The sequence below is a fragment of the Bos mutus genome, chromosome 7 (genome assembly GCF_027580195.1).
Source record: "Bos mutus isolate GX-2022 chromosome 7, NWIPB_WYAK_1.1, whole genome shotgun sequence".
Lineage (NCBI taxonomy): Eukaryota > Metazoa > Chordata > Mammalia > Artiodactyla > Bovidae > Bos > Bos mutus.
Genome location: NC_091623.1, coordinates 58,476,756 through 58,494,831, shown reverse-complemented (window position 1 = coordinate 58,494,831; position 18,076 = coordinate 58,476,756). Strand labels below are relative to the sequence as shown.

The following is an 18,076-nucleotide window of genomic DNA, read 5'->3' as shown; positions in this document are numbered from 1 at the left end:
AAACCCACGTCCTCTGCATTGGAAGGCAGATTCTTAACCGTGGACCACCAGGGTAGTCCCTATATTTTGTATTTTTTAAAAACCTTGTTTGCGTTTGGCCAACATCAAAGAAAAGTTTCGGAAGTTACAGACGATGCTTTTACTTGGACATCGGTCCCTGGACATTACGCTGTCCTTTTTTTTTTTTTGGCCATGCTGCACAGCTTGAGGGGTCTTAGTTCCCAGAGCAGGGATTGAACTGAGCCCCAGGCAGTGAAAGTGGCCAGTGCTAACCACTGGACTGCCAGGGAATTCCCTACGTGACCCTTTGCAATTCAGTGAGAGCTGGTCTAAGCCCCCTTCCCACAGGTTGGGGACTGTTTCCACTGGGGACTGTGGTGACAAGCCACAGAAATGTGCTATCACTGACTGGAACAGTAAGAGGATTCAGTGGGAGTTGTGATGGCAAGGAAATCAGGGAGGACCAGGGAAGGCAGACGATGGGTCCGAGATGCCGGAGTGGGGCGCATATGCAGTCCCACAGATGTCACCTTCAGGACAGGAAACAGTGGAGAAGCTCAGGCTTTAAGGACAGAGAAAGCGAGAACCCTGGTGGAGGAGGCAAGGAGACGGGGTCCAGTGAAGAAAAGGGAGATGGTACTTTCTAGAGAAGAGAAGCACAGACAGGGATGGCCCGTCCCTCGCGGGGAACGAGGACAGGGGCCCCCATTGGTGAGACGGGGCAGTACTCGGTTTCTCAGCCCCAGCCCTGCTGACACTGGGGATGCAGCACTCTCTGGGTGCTATGGGTGGGGGCAGCAGTTATGCCCCCAGCCACTGGATGCCAGGACCCCCCTCCAGCTGAGTCCTGACAACAAGCACGTCCCCAGACAGCACCCAGTGTCTCCTGGGGCTTGAAATTCCCTTAGTGGAGAACCACTGGGGTGGTATACCACCATCTCGCAACCTGTTATCCTTCTGCTCCACTTGTATTCCTGGTGGTGAAAGATTGTGGTCCCCACTCCCTCCAACAAGATGGAGCCCTGCAGTCCGTCACCACAGTGCCTGCTGGGGAGCTTGCTAAGCTCTGGCTGGAGAGTCAATCACAGCACCCCCCTCCCCGCTGGAGGGAAAGAGAAGCACGGGAGAAGAGCCGCGCCTTGCCCTGGTCTCTGGCTTACGTGTCTCATCACTGTGTTCCAGGCTGTCCCTCCAGGAAGTGACTGATTGATGATGGTTAGTGATTGACGGCTGGAAGGTTTCAAGCCCGGTGGCTGAGGTGCCATGCAAACACAGCGTAAATGGCCCACAGAGAATGTATAACCCAAGTGAAGCCAGGCGGCCTGGGGGCCAGGCTTAGGCTTATCTCATCAAAGGGTCACATTCAGCACAAACACTCATCTCCCTCCAAGACATCAGCTGGCCTACTCTTTTTTAAAAAAATTTTATTTATTTGGCTGCACCAGGTCTTAGTTGCCACATGTGGGATCGAACCCGGGCCCCTGCATTGGGAGTGCGGAGTCTTAGCCACCAGGGACCACCAGGGAAGTCCTTAGGCCCGTTTTTTTTTTAATCCATTTATCTGTCAACAAATACTCAGGCTGCTTCCATGTTTTAGTTATTGTGAATAATGCTGGTTTGAACATGTATATACTGCTTTTAATTTGGGGGAAGGTATGTACCTGGAAGTGGAATTGCTGGCTCATATTTTCCCATTTTTGAGGACCCTCCACCCTGGCCACACCATTTGGCATTCCCACCAGCAGTGCACAAGGGTTCCAAGTTGTTCGCATTTGTCACCAACACCTGTCTTCCGATTCTGTCATGGTAGCTGTCCTAATGGGAGTGAGGTGGGGGTCTCACTGTGGTTTTGCTTTGCATTTCCCTAAGGACTGGTGATGCTGAGCATCTTTTCATACGCTTTTGGCCACATGTGTGTTTCCTTTGGAGCTGAAGCTTCTCCTTCAGAAACAAAGGATGCCTTGCTCAGAGAAAGGTGCCCTTCCTGCTATTTGGGGGGACAGTTTACCCCTCACCCCCAGATGACACTTGGCAATGTCAGGAGACATTTTTAGTTGTCTAGACTGGAGGAAAGAAACTTCCCTGGTGGTCCAGTGGTTAAGACTTCAATTCCCAATGGAGGGGATGGGGATTTGATGCCTGGTTGAGAAGCTAAGATCCCACATGCTGCATGGCCAAAAAACATAAAACAGAAGAATATTGTAACAAATTCAATCAGGACTTTAAAAAATGATGCACATCCAAAAAAAAAAAAGATCTTAAAAAAAGACTAGAGGAGAGTGACACTGGTCAAATAAGTCACTACATAAGTGATTTAGTAAGCTAAATAAGTCAGCAGAAGCAGGCAGCTGAAGCTCCAATACTTTGGCCACCTCATGCGAAGAGTTGACTCATTGGAAAAGACCCTGATGCTGGGAAAGATTGAAGGCAAAAGGAGAAAGGGGCAGCAGAGGATGAGATGGTTAGATAGCATCACTGACTCAATGGACATGACTTTGAGGAAACTCCAGCAAACTCCAGTGGAAGACAAAGGAGCCCAGTGTGCTGCAGTCCATCAGAAAGATTTGGACACAACTTAGCAACTGGACAACAACAACAGAAGCAGGATGCTGTGAAACATGCCGCAGTGTCCAAGAGCCCCCTAACTGAGAAATCTGGCCACAGATGTCAGTGGGGAGGATGGGAAGCCCCGCTCTAAGCTTCTCTCTCGGAACCTTCAGGGAACTCAGAGATCATCTCAGTTCCCTTTTACTTTCAGGCATACAACACCCTGTGTCACATGTATCTGGTGACAACTGTTGTTACAGTGGAAATTCATTCTGCATGGTGAGTACCACGTGTCATTATCTCATTTTCTACTCTGCTGTGAGCAGAGATAATTAGGAATGGAAATAAGGACAGTGTAAGCCTTGAGGGCTGGGAGTGTGATGGACTCAGGCTGTGTTATCTTACTGGGTTCAGAAGAGGACCTGAGAGATGGGAGGGGCTCATCTGGCTGACACACTGAATATATTCATCTTTTTTTTTCTTAATGTGTTATTTTGAAATAATTATAGGTGTACAGGAAGTTGAAGAAATTATACAGAGTCCCATGTATCCCTCAGCTAGTTTCCCTGAGTGGTTACATCTTATATGACCAACTACAGTGATACAAACAGGAAATTGATTTGAGTACAACTGTGTCAAGTCAGAGAACTGCTGTTGCCATCAAAATACTGAACTGGGGACTTCCTGGTGGTCCAGGGGTCAAGGCTGTGTGCGTCCACTGCAGGGGGCACAGGTTCAACCCCTGGCTGGGAAACTAAAGTGCCGAAAGCTGCATGGCACAGCCGAAAAGTAAAAACAGTAACAGTAATAATAAAATAAAATGTTGAACCGTTCCATGGCCCCAAGGCTCTCCATACCTCCCTACCCTGCCCTAGCGCTTGGCAAACACTAATGTTCTCCATCTCTCTAATTGTATCATTTCAAGAATGTTCTATAAATGAGGTCATACAATATGAAACCTTTGGAGAATAGCTTTTCTCAGCAAAATTCTCAGGAGACTCATCCAATTTGTTGCATATATGTCACTAGTCTGTTCCTTTCCATTGCTGAGTAATTTTCCATGGCCTGGACGTACCAGAATTGGGTTGTTTCCACTTTTTGGCTTTTATAAATAAAATCACTAGAAACGTTCATGTAGCTTTTTGGTGTGGACACCAAGTTTCCATTTCCCTGGGAGAAATGCACAGGAATGTGATCACTGGCATCTGTCTCCCCACTCCCTTTTAATTAAAAAAAAAAAACTTTTTATTTTTCTTGCTTGCAGGATCTTAGTTCCCCAACCAGGGAGCAAACCCTCACCCCCTGCAGTGTAAGAGCGATGTCTTAACCACCGGACTGCCCAGGAAGTCCCTTTTTTCCCCCGATTTTTCCTCTCCACCCACCCCCTTTTTAAATTGGGATGCAATTGACATACCACACTGTGTAAATTTAAGGTATACAATGTGTTGATTTGCTACACTTACATATTGCGGTATGATTACCACATCATGTCATGAAATTATCATTTCTTTTTTATGGTGGGAATAACCAAGACCTGGTTTCTTAGCAACTTTGACGTTTCTAATCTAGTATTGTCTGTGATCACTATTCTCTGCATTAGACCTCCAGAACTTATCTACCTACTTAAAGAACATCTCCCCAGCTGCCACCCCATTCCACCTTTTATCTCCTTTTAAAGTAACTGTTTTATGTGTGTGTTCTTCCAGGATATAAGTAACTCGGTTTTTGCTTATTTGCGTGGAGATCAGGTGTCTCAGGCCAACATCTATTTCTCAAACTCCCGAGGATACAGATTTCAGAAGTACACCCAGGAAAGACGTGTATGTTCAGTGTGGTAAGAAAATGAACAAATAGGGGCTTCCCTGGTGGCTCAGTGGTAAAGAATCCACCTGGCAATGCAGAAGGCATGGGTTCCTTGCAGTCCAAGGGACTCCCAGGAGTCTTCTCCAGCACCACAGTTCGAAAGCATCAATTCGTCGGTGCTCAGCCTTCTTTACTGTCCAACTCTCACATCTATACATGACTACTGGAAAAACCATAGCTTTAACTATATGGACCTTTGTCAGCAAAGTGATGTCTCTGCTTTTTAGTATGCTGTCTAGGTTTGTCGTAGCTTTCCTTCCAAGGAGCAAGCATCTTTTAATTTCATGGTGTCTTTTCTTATCAGGGCACTAATCCCACCCTGACCTCATCTAGATTTAATCACTACCCAAAGACCCTACCTCCAAATACTATCATTTTGGAGGTTCTATGAATGTTTGTGTCCCCCCACTTCCCTCACCCCAGTTCATAGGTTGAAATCCTAATGCCTGATGTGATCTGTATTAGAAGCCTTTGGGAGGTGCTTAGGTCATGAGAGTGGAGCCCTCACGAATGGAATTAGTGCCCTTATGAAAGAGACTCCAGAAGGGCTTCCTGTGGTCCAGTGGTTAAGGATCCACCTTCCAGTGCAGGGAACGCAGGTTCAATCCTTGGCTGGGGAACTAAGATCCACATTTCATGGGGCAACTAAGCCTGTATGCTGCAACTACTGAGCCTTTGAGCTCTACAGCCAGTGCTCTGCAACTAGAGAAAGCCTGTGTGCTGGAAGGAAGACCCAGATCAGCCAAAATACAAAAATTTTAAAAAGAGGCCCCAGAGAGCCAGCTCACCCCATTCCTCCATATGAGGACACACCAAGAAGTCTGCAACCGAGGAAAAGGCCCTCACTTGACCATGCTGGTCCCTTCATCTTGGACTTCAAACAGCCTTTCTGTTGTTATAAGCCACCCAGTCTCTGATATTTTGTTGTAGCAGCCTGGACAGACTAAGACAGGGGGTTGGGGTTTTAACCTATGAACTGGAGGAGGACACCATTTGGTCCATAACACTGTATATAATAGAAATACTGTCCCCCCTGCCCCACATACACACCCAAACACAACCAAGTAACAGAGGCTTAAATAAGATGGGAGTCTTTCTCTCTTACCTGAAAGATGTCCAGGGAGGGGTGGGGGAGCCAGGTGGGTTGCCATGGCAACTTGTCCCACTGACCATAGGTTGGGGTCCTTGGCCTTATGCTCCAACATGCCTGCCAATGGGCACTTTGCTGCCCAGCCAAAGATCAGGAATGAGGAACCGAGGCAGGAGTGAGGGATTTAGGCAGGCATCTCAGAGTCTGGGTCACCCCACTTCCTCAAGCACCCCACACCAAGCTGTCTTCATTCAAAGTTCTGCCCTAGATGCTGAAAGGTTGTTGCTGAGCCACGAAAGATGCCGGGATTCTTGGCCTCCAGGAGAGAAGAATTCAATCCGGGGCCAGAGACAAAGCTTGATTGCTCAGAGCTTTTGTGTAATAGAGTTTTATTAAAGTATAAAAGGGATAGAGAAAGCTTCTGACACAGACATCAGAAAGAGTACCCCCTTGCTAGTGTTAGCAATGGAGTTATATACCTTTTAATTAGTTATTACAATGAATCAAAAGAATGTCTCAAGTTCCTGAAAATTTTACCAGACCCACTCCCACAATTTACATTTTAGGATAACAAGATTAGAATTTAACAATAGAAAGATTCTACCAGACCCAAAGGGCTTCCCTGGTGGCTCAGAGGTTAAAGCGTCTGCCTGGAATGTGGGAGACCCAGGTTCGATCCCTGGGTTAGCAAGATCCCCTGGAGAAGGAAATGGCAACCCACTCCAGTACTCTTACCTGGAGAATCCCATGGAGGGAGGAGCCTGGTAGGCTACAGTCCATGGGGTCGCAAAGAGTCGGACATGACTGAGCGACTTCACTTTACCAGACCCACTCCCATGATATACATTCTAAGATATCAGGATTAGTCAGAAGGTTTTCAGGAAGGAGAAACTGTCCTCCAGCCAGATACATTACTGTTGTATAATCCCTAGTACAGAGTTTAAACTGAATTGTGTAATTGACTAAGACTAGCTCAGACTAGCAATCTGCCTGCAAGGCTCGGGAAACCTGGGTTTGATCCCTGGGTCTGGAAGATCCCCTGGAGAAGGAAATGGCAACCTATTCCAGTACTCTTGCCTGGAAAATTCCGTGGATGGAGCAGCCTGGTAGGCTACAGTCCATGGGATCGCAAAGAGTCGGACACAACTGAGCAGCTTCACTGGTGGTGGACTGAAGGAATGTAGACGGACAAAAAGTTTGTCCTTTTCTCCTCGAGAATTCCAGACCCCTTTCTCCTCCTTGAGGACCTTGGACTTCTTATCAATCTGCCTAGGAATTGACTTTCTCAATGCTACAGAGGGGAAACAGATCATAATTTAAAAAATCATAATAAAAAAGACTTTCCTTCCTTTTAGCTTACTAGCTAATCTAGAGTTAAGTTATAAAGGAAGCACACTGATGATCTTATTTACATGCAGTATTCCGTTTGTCTCACAGGCAGAGCTAGTCGGGACCTTCGGGGGGATCTTCTCCTTTCACTCCCTGTCACAGGTCGGGCTGCTTCTTGTTGACAAACAGATGGTAAGTACCATTTGGACTGGGAAGAACCACTTTGGTGACCTTTACCCCAAAATAGGTTTTTGTCAAAACTCATACACTTAGATTATCATATCTGAAATCCATCTAGCTTTGGATTCACCTGTCCATCCATGTATCCATCCACCCACTCATCCACCCGTCTACACATCCATCCACCTTTCTACCCATTCTCCCATTTACCTATTAATCCATCCCCTACCCATGCACCTACCTACCTACCTACTCTCCCATCCATTCATTCTTCCATTTTCCTATGTATCCATCCACCTACCTCCCCACCTACTCACCCAACAAAACACTTATCTGTCCTTCCATCCATCCATTAACCTGCTTATCCATCCTTCATCCACTCTCCCATTCATCCATCCACTCATCCATCCATCAGTCTACTTACTCATCCATCTACCCTTCTACCCACCCACACACCACCACCCACCTTCATTATCTCATTCAGCCATGCACTCAGCAATACTTCAGTAGGAATATAAGATACGGTGCATGTGTCACTGGTGGCACCCGAGGCCATTACGTGCCTCGTGTCACCCCTTTTTTTAATGATTATTTTCACGTGGGTTCAGAAAATCGGGACATGGAAACCATGACCTCACTGGTATCATTTAGGATAAGACTAAGAAGAGGAATCAGTTCATGCAAAGTACAGTTGAAGAAAAACTATTAAGTCAGGCAAAGATTAAAGTACAGTTGGTACCCCTGCTGCAAAATTCCTGAACAAAGTGTGTGGCTTTGAAATCTGGGGGAGGCCCAGGGATCAGGAAGCTCCCAGAGGCTGGGCTGCACCTGGTAGCTAAAAGGCCCTCCCTCTAATCACACGGTGGGGCCACCCCCCCATCCAGAGTCCCCTCAAGCACCTGCACACACTGCCAGGGTCCCGTCATGAATAACAGACACTCCCAGAGTCTGGAAATCCTAAGAATATAATGGTGGCTGAGGAATCAGGCTCTGGATACAACCTGTGGGTGCAGGGTGTTAACCACTGGACCACCAGGGGAGTCCCCTTGGTGATTTCTTTTCTCACTCAAGATTGAGTATTTTTCTTTCAGGCCATGTTCAGCTACTCTGACCATCCCTTGAACCGCAGCTTTGGGCTGCCCTTTGACTATGACAGGGCCCTTGACATCCTCATCGCCCCGGGCCAGAAAGGCATCCTTATCTTTTGGTCTGAGAAGAACCTGCTGGTTTCCCGAAACTCAGGTGAGCAAGGCCCAGGGTTGGGGCATAGCCAGTGCAAGCGGCTGTTTTCCCCTCTCCCTTGACTTTAGTGGACCATGACAAGCTGATTCTTACCTTGCCATCTTCATTGCAACCCCCGACCCCCACTTTACGCCACCTGGGACATTGAGGCCCTGTAGGCAGGTTCTGAAAGTCACCAGACCCCAAGGGCAGAGGGGCCACATCCAAGAACTGAGATCTTATTTTGAAGCCTATGACACATGAGTCCCAGGAGAGAAGCACAAGGCAGCCCCCTAGAAGAAGGTGCTGTCAAGGACCTCTGGGCACAACTGTGGCTGCAAGAGCACCTTCAATCACAACATGCTCCCAAGTACCGGTTAGGCCACCTGAATATGGCTGTTTCCTTCCCATGCAAGAAAAGGGCTTAGGGCTGGCCTGGCCATGCAGGGGGCACCCACTCCAGAAAGAAAGTTCTGCCTGATTACATGTTACCTGTACAGTAAGAGGCATCCTAAAGTTCATCTGGTATCCAGTCCATCCCTAAGAGTTCTCACATCAAGATTTAGGTGGGATGGGGAGGTCACATTTTCTTAAACCTAATGTCTTCCATGAGATATTTTACAGCATTGCATCTCGTAGCTGCATTTTCCTTTGAGTCAAGAATCAAGGGGCTGTGTGGGTGGCAGGGGACCCTTTTGCCAACAAGTGCACAGGTCTCTCTGGATTTACCCCGTTGTCTACTAGGTCAGCTGGTCGAATCTGTCCAGGTGCGAGAAGGACAACGCATCTTGTATAATTCCATTGTCAAAGCCAACATCACCATCCACAGCGTTGCTGCCAGTATGTGCCTGACCCCCGGGTAACTTTCTAGAAGCGCTTCAGACCTGACTTATTCACTCTTGACACACACCGCCCCACCCCCACCGCCAGATCCCACCTGGCCAAAACAAACAGAACATGATTGTTACATGTTCTAGAACAACTCGGGGCAGAAACATCTGTGCCCTTTCGCAATGAAATGGAATGTCAGTTGGATGTCGTTTGCTGGGGCTGCTCTAACAAACCTCCACAAAGTGGGTGAATTACTATGATTATTTTGGCCACTTCTCAGGGCATGTGGGATCTTAGTTCCGAGACCAAGGATTGAACCCGAGCTCCCTTCAGCGGGAGCACAGAATCTTAACTGCCGTACCATCAGGAAGTCCAAAACCGGGTGAATCAGAACAGCAGACAGGTACTGTTCCCCAGGGCTGCAGGTTCTTAGTTCGCGATCAGTGTGTTGGCAGGGCCGGGTTCTTTGGAGGCCTCTCTTCTTGGCTTGCAGGCGGCTATTTTCCCCCTCTGTCTCCTACCATCTCCTGTGTGGTGTCTATGTCCAAATTTCCCTTTTCTTAATATATTTATTTATTTGTGGCTCTGCTGGGTCCTCTTTGCCGTGCAGGCTTTTCTCTAGTTGCGGCACCTGGGGCTACTCTGTAGTCGTGGGGCTCAGGCGTCTCATCGCAGCGGCTTCTCTTGTGGAGCGCGGGTCCTGGAGGCGTGGGCTCAGTAGTTGTGGTGCGTGGGCTTAGTTGCTCATGGCATGTGGGATCTTCCAGGCCAGGGATTGAACCCATGTCCGCTGCATTGGCAGGTGAATTCTTAACCACTGGACAAGCAGGAAACACCCTTGTCTTTTTTAAACCAAATAAAAATACACATTGGATCTTGCTACCCCTTCTCATGGAAACTTTTAATGGGACTTTCCTTGTTGCTCAGTGGTTAAGACTGTGCTCCCAACGCAGGGTGGGCGTGGGTTTGATCCTTGGCTGGGGAGCTAAGATCCTGCATGTCACACAGTGCAACAACAACAACAAAAGCCTTTTAAGAATATCTTGTGTTCGTCGGAACTCTATATCTGCCAAAGATCAGAAACAACCTGTGCTCATCAGTGGAGCATTGGTTACACAAAGTTATGATTCATCTAAGTAACAGAATGCCAAAGGGTCAACTACACTCATGTGTATGGAAGGAAATAAACATACATTTCCATGCTACTTCAATTAAGAATAAGTACATAGAGTAAAAAATACTCAACTTGTGCTATTAAAAAAAAGAAAATAAATACAAAGCAGCTTAAAGGGTCCCAGAATATGATCCCCAAGTATATAAAGCTACTGAAAAGCATGTTTACTGAAATGCTAACAGTGGTACCTATGTCAGGGCTCAGCATACTGTGGCCCATGACCCACCATGGGTTTTAAGTAGTTTTATTGGCACATAGTCCTGCCTATCCATTTACAAAGTGTCCATAAGCTGCTTTCCCGGGGCCAAATGCTTGTAACAGACATCACATGACCAGCAAAGCAGAGCATTCTTACCACCTGGTCCTTTACAGAAGAAACTTGCTGACCCCTGGTCCGTATGATGGGACTTGGGGTAACTTTTTAAACTTTAATATTTAATATGTTTATACTTCTGTCCATGGAAACAATCCCTGTTTCAATTTTTGTTCTGTTTTGTTGGCTTTCCCTAGATGAAAATGAACTGGCAGTTTTGACTGAAGAGAATAATTTATATTATGGCAGCCTGGGAATCCAGTCAAGTTCTCTGATCAAAGTAGGTAAAATCCCGATGTTACTCAGTTGTTAAGGACTAACAGTCTTGTTCTCAAACATCTGATCCTTTTTATAAAGAAATTGCTCTAGTTATTAAAATAGCAGTTAGTCATTTAATAGCAATAATGATAATATAACATGAATTTTAATTAATTTGACACCTGAAAAGTAGGTGTCTCAACAAAGGGTATCTAAGACTTAGCTTGGCCTTTTTGGTTCTTGTTCAGTCGCTCAGTCGTGTCTGACTCTTTGTGACCCCATGGACTGTGGCAGAGACCATGGGGTTTCTTAGAGTTTTGTTTTTGGCCTACCTTCTGTAAATATGAATCATAAGGAAAGTTAAATCCTCAAAAAAATATGAGAATGAGCTGATCTCATAAGTCACTCTTCTCTTAGTTTGCAGACCAAAACATCTGGTCCCAAGAGGCAGTCCTGATGTTCACTGACGTGGGGATGCTGGAAATACTGACCCCGCTTCGTGACGTGCTCTTTCCAGCTTTCGATTTCCAGAAGTGCCGCCTGAATATCCAAGCCCTTCTCATGGATCCCCAACTCCAAGCTGGCGTCTGCAAAGTATGTGGTCGTGACTTGGGGTAGGGAGAAGGTCAGTTTCCAGAAAGATATTAGACCGTCCATTTCCAAAGGGCCTTTGGACCACAGCAATCAGTGGAATGAGAAAAAAGTGCCATTTAAAAAAATTTATTTGTTTTTGGCTGTGCTGGGTCTTCCTAACTGCTCGGGCTTTTCTCTAGTTACGGCGAGCGAGGATGTCACTCCAGTTGCAGTGCTCAGGCTTACTGTTACAGAGCACAGGCTCTAGGGTACTCGGGCTTCAGTGGCTGTAGCACGTGGGCTCAGCAGTTGCCGCTTCTGGGCTTTAGAGCACAGGCTCAATAATTGTGGTACACGGGCTTAGTTGCTCAGCGGCAGGTGGGATCTTCCTGGATCAGGGATCACACCCATGTTTCCTGCATTGGCAGGTAGATTCTTTACCACTGCAGCCACCAGGGAAGCCCAGTCAAGCACATTTTGTCCAAAATATCCTTTTATGATGGTGCTACTGGGGCTACTCTCCAGTTGCTCTCTTCTCACTGCAGTTGCCTGTCTTGCTGAGCACGGGCTGTGCAGCACGGGCTTCGGTAACTGTGCCGCACAGTCTTAGTTGCTCCGTCAGCAGCTGGGATCTTCCTGAACCAGGGATAGAACACATGTTCCCTGCAGTTGGCAGGTGGATTCTTTACCACTGGACCACCAGGGAAGTCGGTGACTCACTTTTAAAGAACAGGGTCTGGATGGTGAGACAGCCACTCAGCGCTGGAGGAACCTCCACCTTCACACCACCACCCTCACCAGGAGACCAGGATGCACATGGGCAGCGATGAGCCCTGTTGCCAGGAAAGAACACTTCAGTTAACTGTGTCGTCCCTTATCAACCCCAGGTCTGGAACCAGAAGCAACTTGTTGGTTCTCTTCCTAGGACACCAGGCAGCCTACACACGATCTCAAAAACCACGTTAAAAAAAGACAAGATACAATTTCTCCACTTCTCCTCCACACCTTCTCCTGAGTCAGCAAATAGCACAGGGAAAGGGTCTCCTCATAAAATTATTCTGGTGAATATATGAAAACAAAATGATAGAATATTGCCCTGCGCTGATGCTCAGTGTTGGAAAAGAGAGATAGTCGGCCATTAGGTGCCACCTACAGAAGATGGATCACCCACTGGCTCTCCCATCTCAATTCTGCCCTAATCTGATGGATCCAGCTGCCAATCTGCCAGAAAAGGCAGAGCATGGAGGAACGGGTGTTGAACCTCACCAGGGAAAATCCAGACGATGGGAAATCTACAGGTTCAATGGCATAGAGGGACTTTCATGGTGGTCCTGTGGCTAAGACCCCACCCTCCCAATGCAGGGGCTCTGGGTTCAATCCCTGGTCAGGGAACTAGATCCCACATGCTACAACTAAAGATCCCCTGTGCAGCAAGTTAGATCGAAGATCACATGTGCCACAACTAAGACCCGGCGCTGCTAGATACATTTGTTTTTCTTTTTTTAAAGATGCCTAGGAAAGAAATGAAAAGAAAGGAAGGGAGGGAAAACTGTAGGTTGAAGAGACTGAAAAAGACAGTGTTTACAAACAGAAAAACTAAGTTACGTCATCTGGGAATGCATTGTGCTATGCTGTGGTGTCCGACTCTTTGTGACCGCCTAAACTGTAGCCCACCAGGCTCTTCTGGCCATGGGATTCTCCAGGCAAGAACACTGGAGCTGGTTGCCATTCCCTACTTACTCCATGGGATCTTCCCAACCTGGGATCGAACCCGAGTCTCATGTCTCCTGCATTAGCAGGTGGCTTCTTTACCACTGAGCACCTAGGGAAGCCCTAGGGATGTGCACTCGGCAATCATTCTAGGAAATGGGGAGGGAGGTGGGAAGGAGGTTCAGGATGGAGGGGACACATGTATACCTCTGTATACACATGTATACCTATCGGCATCAGTATGCCGATACATACTGATGTATGGCAAAAACCATCACAATATTGTAAAGTAATTAACCTCCAGTTAAAATAAATAAAGACATAAAAATCATTCTAGGAAGAAACGCAAGTAAGTGATTACTGCAGAAGTCAGGCGGGAAGCAGGGCAGGCTACTTCTGGAGAGAAAAAGGGCTGTGACTAGGGAGACCTCCAGGGTCTTCCAGGGGTGCAGGGTCCAGTGGGGAGTGGCTTGAGTGCCAACCCAGGCTGCCGCACCTACCAGACTGAAAGGGTCCATCCCTAGGGACCCCCCACCTGCCACTGGCCACTTGCTCTGTATTTTGGGGAACAGAGGCTTGATTTAATTGATCCAAAGATTGATGGATTATTTTTTTTTCTTTTTAAACATAATTTATTTCTAACTAGGTGGAGCTTCTGCAAGGGGAATTTGAAAACAAAATGTACACCATTGACATGAACAGCCAGTTGGAGTTGACGGCCCTAATGATACCCCGGCCAGGCACGTTACCTGTCCCACTAGTAAGGACACTTTATCTGTTTGACAAGTGTCTCAACATCTGCCATCCTTGGCCTCATGTCTCGTGCCCACAGTTCCCAGGCTCTGGAAATTCCCTAGCATCCTCCCAGAGAGACACTGGCTCACGAAGCCCCCAGAGACTTCTCCTCTTCCTCCAGACACCAGCATCCAGGTGTCTGGCCGTGGCTGTCCCTCTGCCCACCCTGCCTCCTTTCTCTGTACCTCTATGCTGGTCCTCCAACCCCCTTCGGAGCTGCCCCGGACCCTTTCCAAAAACGCCTTTTCTTCCCAGCTCAGCCAGCGTTGGCTTTCCCGCTTGCAGGGCATGCCTGAGAAAAAGTGGGCATCCCTGGACCTGAAACCCAGGTGTCCAAACCTGGACCCTTGGGTGCAAGCAATCAAGCTGAAAACAGGGGAGTGGTCCAATGTAAGATTCCAGGGGCTGTCCAGTCAGCTGGGACCAGGGCCCGAGAGAGGAGCCGGCCTGGCCGCCGGATCTTGCCCTGCGCTCTCACCCGTACCCCTCAAGCCCCCTCCCTGCACAGGACAAGCCTCTCCGCGCACGAGGGACCAGTCTGGGTCTTGTGGCACTTCAGCCTCAGGCTGTCCTCACAGAGGGCCTCAGAGCCACAGTTAGGGGGTATGTATGACAAGGAGAGCATATTTGGGGATGGAACCTGCAGTAGGATTTGCGGAGCAAGCTGGGTCTTCAGTCCGAAGGGGCACTGGGATCACTGGTTGTTGCGCCCCCAAGCTGTGCCCTTCCACTCCTGCCAGCACCCGTACAGCGCATGCGCCTCCCTTCCCGTTTCCGCACCCCCCAGGTATCGGTGAGCAACCCCCACTCCCTGGGGCTGCAAGCGGTCATCTGTGAGGACGGCTACACCTACGATGGCAACACCAAGCACAGACTGGTGAGCTCGTTGTCCCGCACCCACCCCGCGTACCCCTCCCCCCACTCCCACCAAGCCCTCAGGCTGAGGGGCTCGGCTTTGACCTGCAGATGTCAAGGGTCACCTGATGATGTCCCTCAAGGTCTGACCTCCATCCGTCATCCCTCCCTTACAAACACTCAGATAAGGTGCTGCAGGGTATGAAGAAGCCCCTGCCTCTTCCCCACCTAGGCAGGTGACAGTCCCCCAGAAGAGGGATGGGAGGAGGCATCAGGAGGCAAAATGGGCCGCAGGAAGGGGCTTGACTTAAATATGGGTCTGGGTGATCTTCAGGCCACAGCCAGGGTCACACCAGGAAGTCTGGACTTGACCCCAGACCACAACAAACTCTTTGCACCAGACCTTGTCACATCATAGGTAAACAGGAGGGGAAACTGATTCATACGCCACGGTGGGTCCCCAGGACAGAGGCAGCGAGGGAATGAAGGAGCTTGGGAAGAGGGTCCATTTCCATGAGCTTCTAGAAGGAAATGAGAACCAGAGATGGGCTGGGTGGCTCCCAGGCTCCTCCTCCCAACTCCCCTACACCCCTCCATCCCCACCACCCACCCACACCTGGTCCTGCCCTCCTCCTGAACCCCATTCCAGGACTACCCTGGGGCTGTCCCACAGTGGTAGCTGCATTTTGCATTTTCTCTCTTGGTTCCACAGAACATTTCCCTGAAGCAACAGCACCACTGGGGCAGGGCTGACCCCAACTTCACCTCCAGGTATGTCACCACCTGGATGGTAGTGGCAGGTGGCCCCAGGGTCTCTGTAGGGTTCCCTTAACAGGAGCTGGGGAAAACAGAACCAAGATCCAGGCTCCCCTAATCCAAGGGCAGTAAAGCAAGAATGACTGAAAACTCTTTAGAGAAAGACAAATAGCATATGATGTGACTGACTCGTGGAGTCTGAAATATGACGCAGATGAACCTATCTAAAAAACAGGAACAGACTCACAGACACGGAGGACAGACTTGCTGCTGAGTGGGGGAGGGTGGTCGGGAAGGAGGGATGGATCAGGAGTTTGGGGTTTAAAAAAAAGTTTGGATACAGCTGTTAAAAGAATGATGTTAAAACATTATATGCAGCAAGGTGATAATACAATTGGGGCTCAGGTGTTCTTTTCAATAAGCTATTGTATATCAATTAAAAAAACTGACTCAAGAAGAGGTAGAAACTAGAGGGAGGGTGGTGCCACCATGTCTGAGCCCATGGTTCTTGGTCAATATTCTGGACTGAATGGAGAAAAGATGAGTGAATGAATGGAGCAATGAATGAATGGATGGATGGGTGGGGGGGGTGGATGGATAGACAAATGGGTGGACAGATGGATAGATGGATGAATAGAAAAATGAATGGATGGATCAGTGATGCTTTTTACAGTTACACACACTCCCATTGCCTTGTAGCATAAAGAGACCCACAATATCTACCATCACTCTGGACATCGCCAACAAAGAAATTTCATGTGTGGACCTTAAGCCACTGGTATGACCCAAACTTCTGCCATCTCATATTCTTTGTCTTTCATGTTCAGACTAACAGCAGCAGGCCTTCACTAGCTTTCCCCAAGGGGCTGGCTGAGCTCACACTCAGGATCTGGAAATGGATGCTGTCCTGTCCCGGATGCCAAGGTGGCTGCCCCTCCCCTTCATCTTCCCCAGGGCTGTGCCTTAGGACTCATCATCCTCAGAGCAGGTGTACCAGCTGGGAGTTATCAAATGGGGGATCTTCATGGCACCCCATACCTGGTGCAGGTTTTTAGGGAATGACTCCATGAGTCCCAGGCACCTGGTCACCACATCTCCATCCAAGCTCAGGGTCTCCAGTCCCTGTTGGGTTGAGTGTGACCCCTCGTGGGCTTTCACTGGGGCCAGGCGATGGGCGTCCTCACTGACTTGGGTCAGCATCCCCATTTACCCCCTTCCTCTCCCCTGCCCCGTGTCTCCCCACCTGCAGACAGCGCTCATCTCAGTGGGGTGCGACCTGGAGAAGAAGATCGTCATTCAGAAGTGAGTGTGTCAGGAGGGTGGAAGTGAGGGGTGGGGAGAGGAAAGTGGGGCTTGGGGACGGTATGAGACAGTCACCATTGCTTCACAGTTGCTAAAGGTGGGGACACTGCTGTCTACTTTTGTATATGTTTAACATTTCCATGAGGAACAGCTCAATAAGGAATCATAATAGATTAACTTTGAGTTTCCTGCAGGTGGCTGCCCCTCCCCGCCATGGACTTGGGTGATATTCAGCTGTTCTTTCTGTTCCTTCAGCCTCTGCTCATTCTCTTTCTCCCTTTTAATCCCTGAGTTCTTCATTTTGATTACAATTGCTGAGTTTTTGTGTTTAATAACCTGCTGAACATTTGGGGGAACTTTGCCTCCAGTTACCGCAGGGAATGCAGCCAAGGAAAGTATTAATGCTTGTATGTATTTCAGAAAGTTCACATGTGAAATGAAATTGTTTTAACTGTAAATATTTGAGTTTATGTAAGGATGTGCACACTGTGGTAAAAGGCAATATGTCTCAGTTTGTGTGTAATATTAACATGCAACTTTGGGGTTAAAGTTTTTTCTTAAAAAATTAGTGGTTTACATTTAAAAAAAAAAAGAATAATCACCAGCATGAAATTGCCACAAAAAAAAAAGAAGAAAAGGGAGCTTCTGTGGTGGCTAAGTGGTAAAGAACCCTCCTGCCAGTGCAGGAAACACAGGTTCGATCCCTGATCCAGGAACATCCCACATGCCAAGGAGCAACTAACCCCGTGCACCTCAGCTACTGAGCCTGTGATCTAGAGCCCGGGAGCCACCGCTACTGAAGCCTGCAAGTTCTAGAAGCCCCACTCCGCAACGAGAGAGGCCACTGTGATGACAAGCCCATGCATTGTAACTAGAGGGTAGTCCCTGCTCACCACAACTAGAGAAAGTCCACTTGCAGCTAGGAATAGGAAAATCCAGTACAGCCACAAATAAATAATTAATTAAAATCAGTGGCTTACATTTTAAAAAAGAAAAATCACCAGCATGAAATTTTAAAAAGAAAGAAAGAACCCTGAAGATTGGTCAGATCACCATAGTTTTCCCTTCAGGCGGTGGTGTGCTGGTCAATGGGCAACAGCGAGTTCTGGGTAGGTGGGAAGCCTGCTTTGGTAGCTTTTGCCATTCTTACAGTATAAATGCTCCCACTGAGCCCATTGATCGCTACCGACATGTCTCTACTGCCCCACAAAATTCCTGAGGATTTTATGGCTAGCAAGAGCCAGCCTCAGCACTTCACCGAAGAAGGGCACTAATAAAC

General features: G+C 48.1%; 1 protein-coding gene across 11 annotated transcripts in view; it reads left to right on the top strand.

Moving 5' to 3' along the window:
- The window catches only part of CATSPERD (cation channel sperm associated auxiliary subunit delta), a 37,697-nt gene that overhangs the window by 8,046 nt on the left and 11,575 nt on the right, over positions 1-18,076 (top strand). For 8 of the 11 annotated variants that reach the window (XM_070373858.1, XM_014480112.2, XM_070373860.1 and 5 more), the window contains 12 exons: positions 2,759-2,826; positions 4,254-4,367; positions 6,938-7,021; positions 8,101-8,251; positions 8,975-9,070; positions 10,746-10,828; positions 11,224-11,400; positions 13,736-13,849; positions 14,672-14,761; positions 15,452-15,510; positions 16,195-16,273; positions 16,745-16,797. In XM_070373858.1, the coding sequence (XP_070229959.1) occupies positions 2,759-2,826; positions 4,254-4,367; positions 6,938-7,021; positions 8,101-8,251; positions 8,975-9,070; positions 10,746-10,828; positions 11,224-11,400; positions 13,736-13,849; positions 14,672-14,761; positions 15,452-15,510; positions 16,195-16,273; positions 16,745-16,797 (1,168 nt within the window). Of the gene's footprint in view, positions 1-1,182; positions 2,827-4,253; positions 4,368-6,937; positions 7,022-8,100; positions 8,252-8,974; positions 9,071-10,745; positions 10,829-11,223; positions 11,401-13,735; positions 13,850-14,671; positions 14,762-15,451; positions 15,511-16,194; positions 16,274-16,744; positions 16,798-18,076 lie in introns of all 11 variants that reach the window. The other 3 variants (XM_070373864.1, XM_070373863.1, XM_070373859.1) reach the window with 2 other exon arrangements.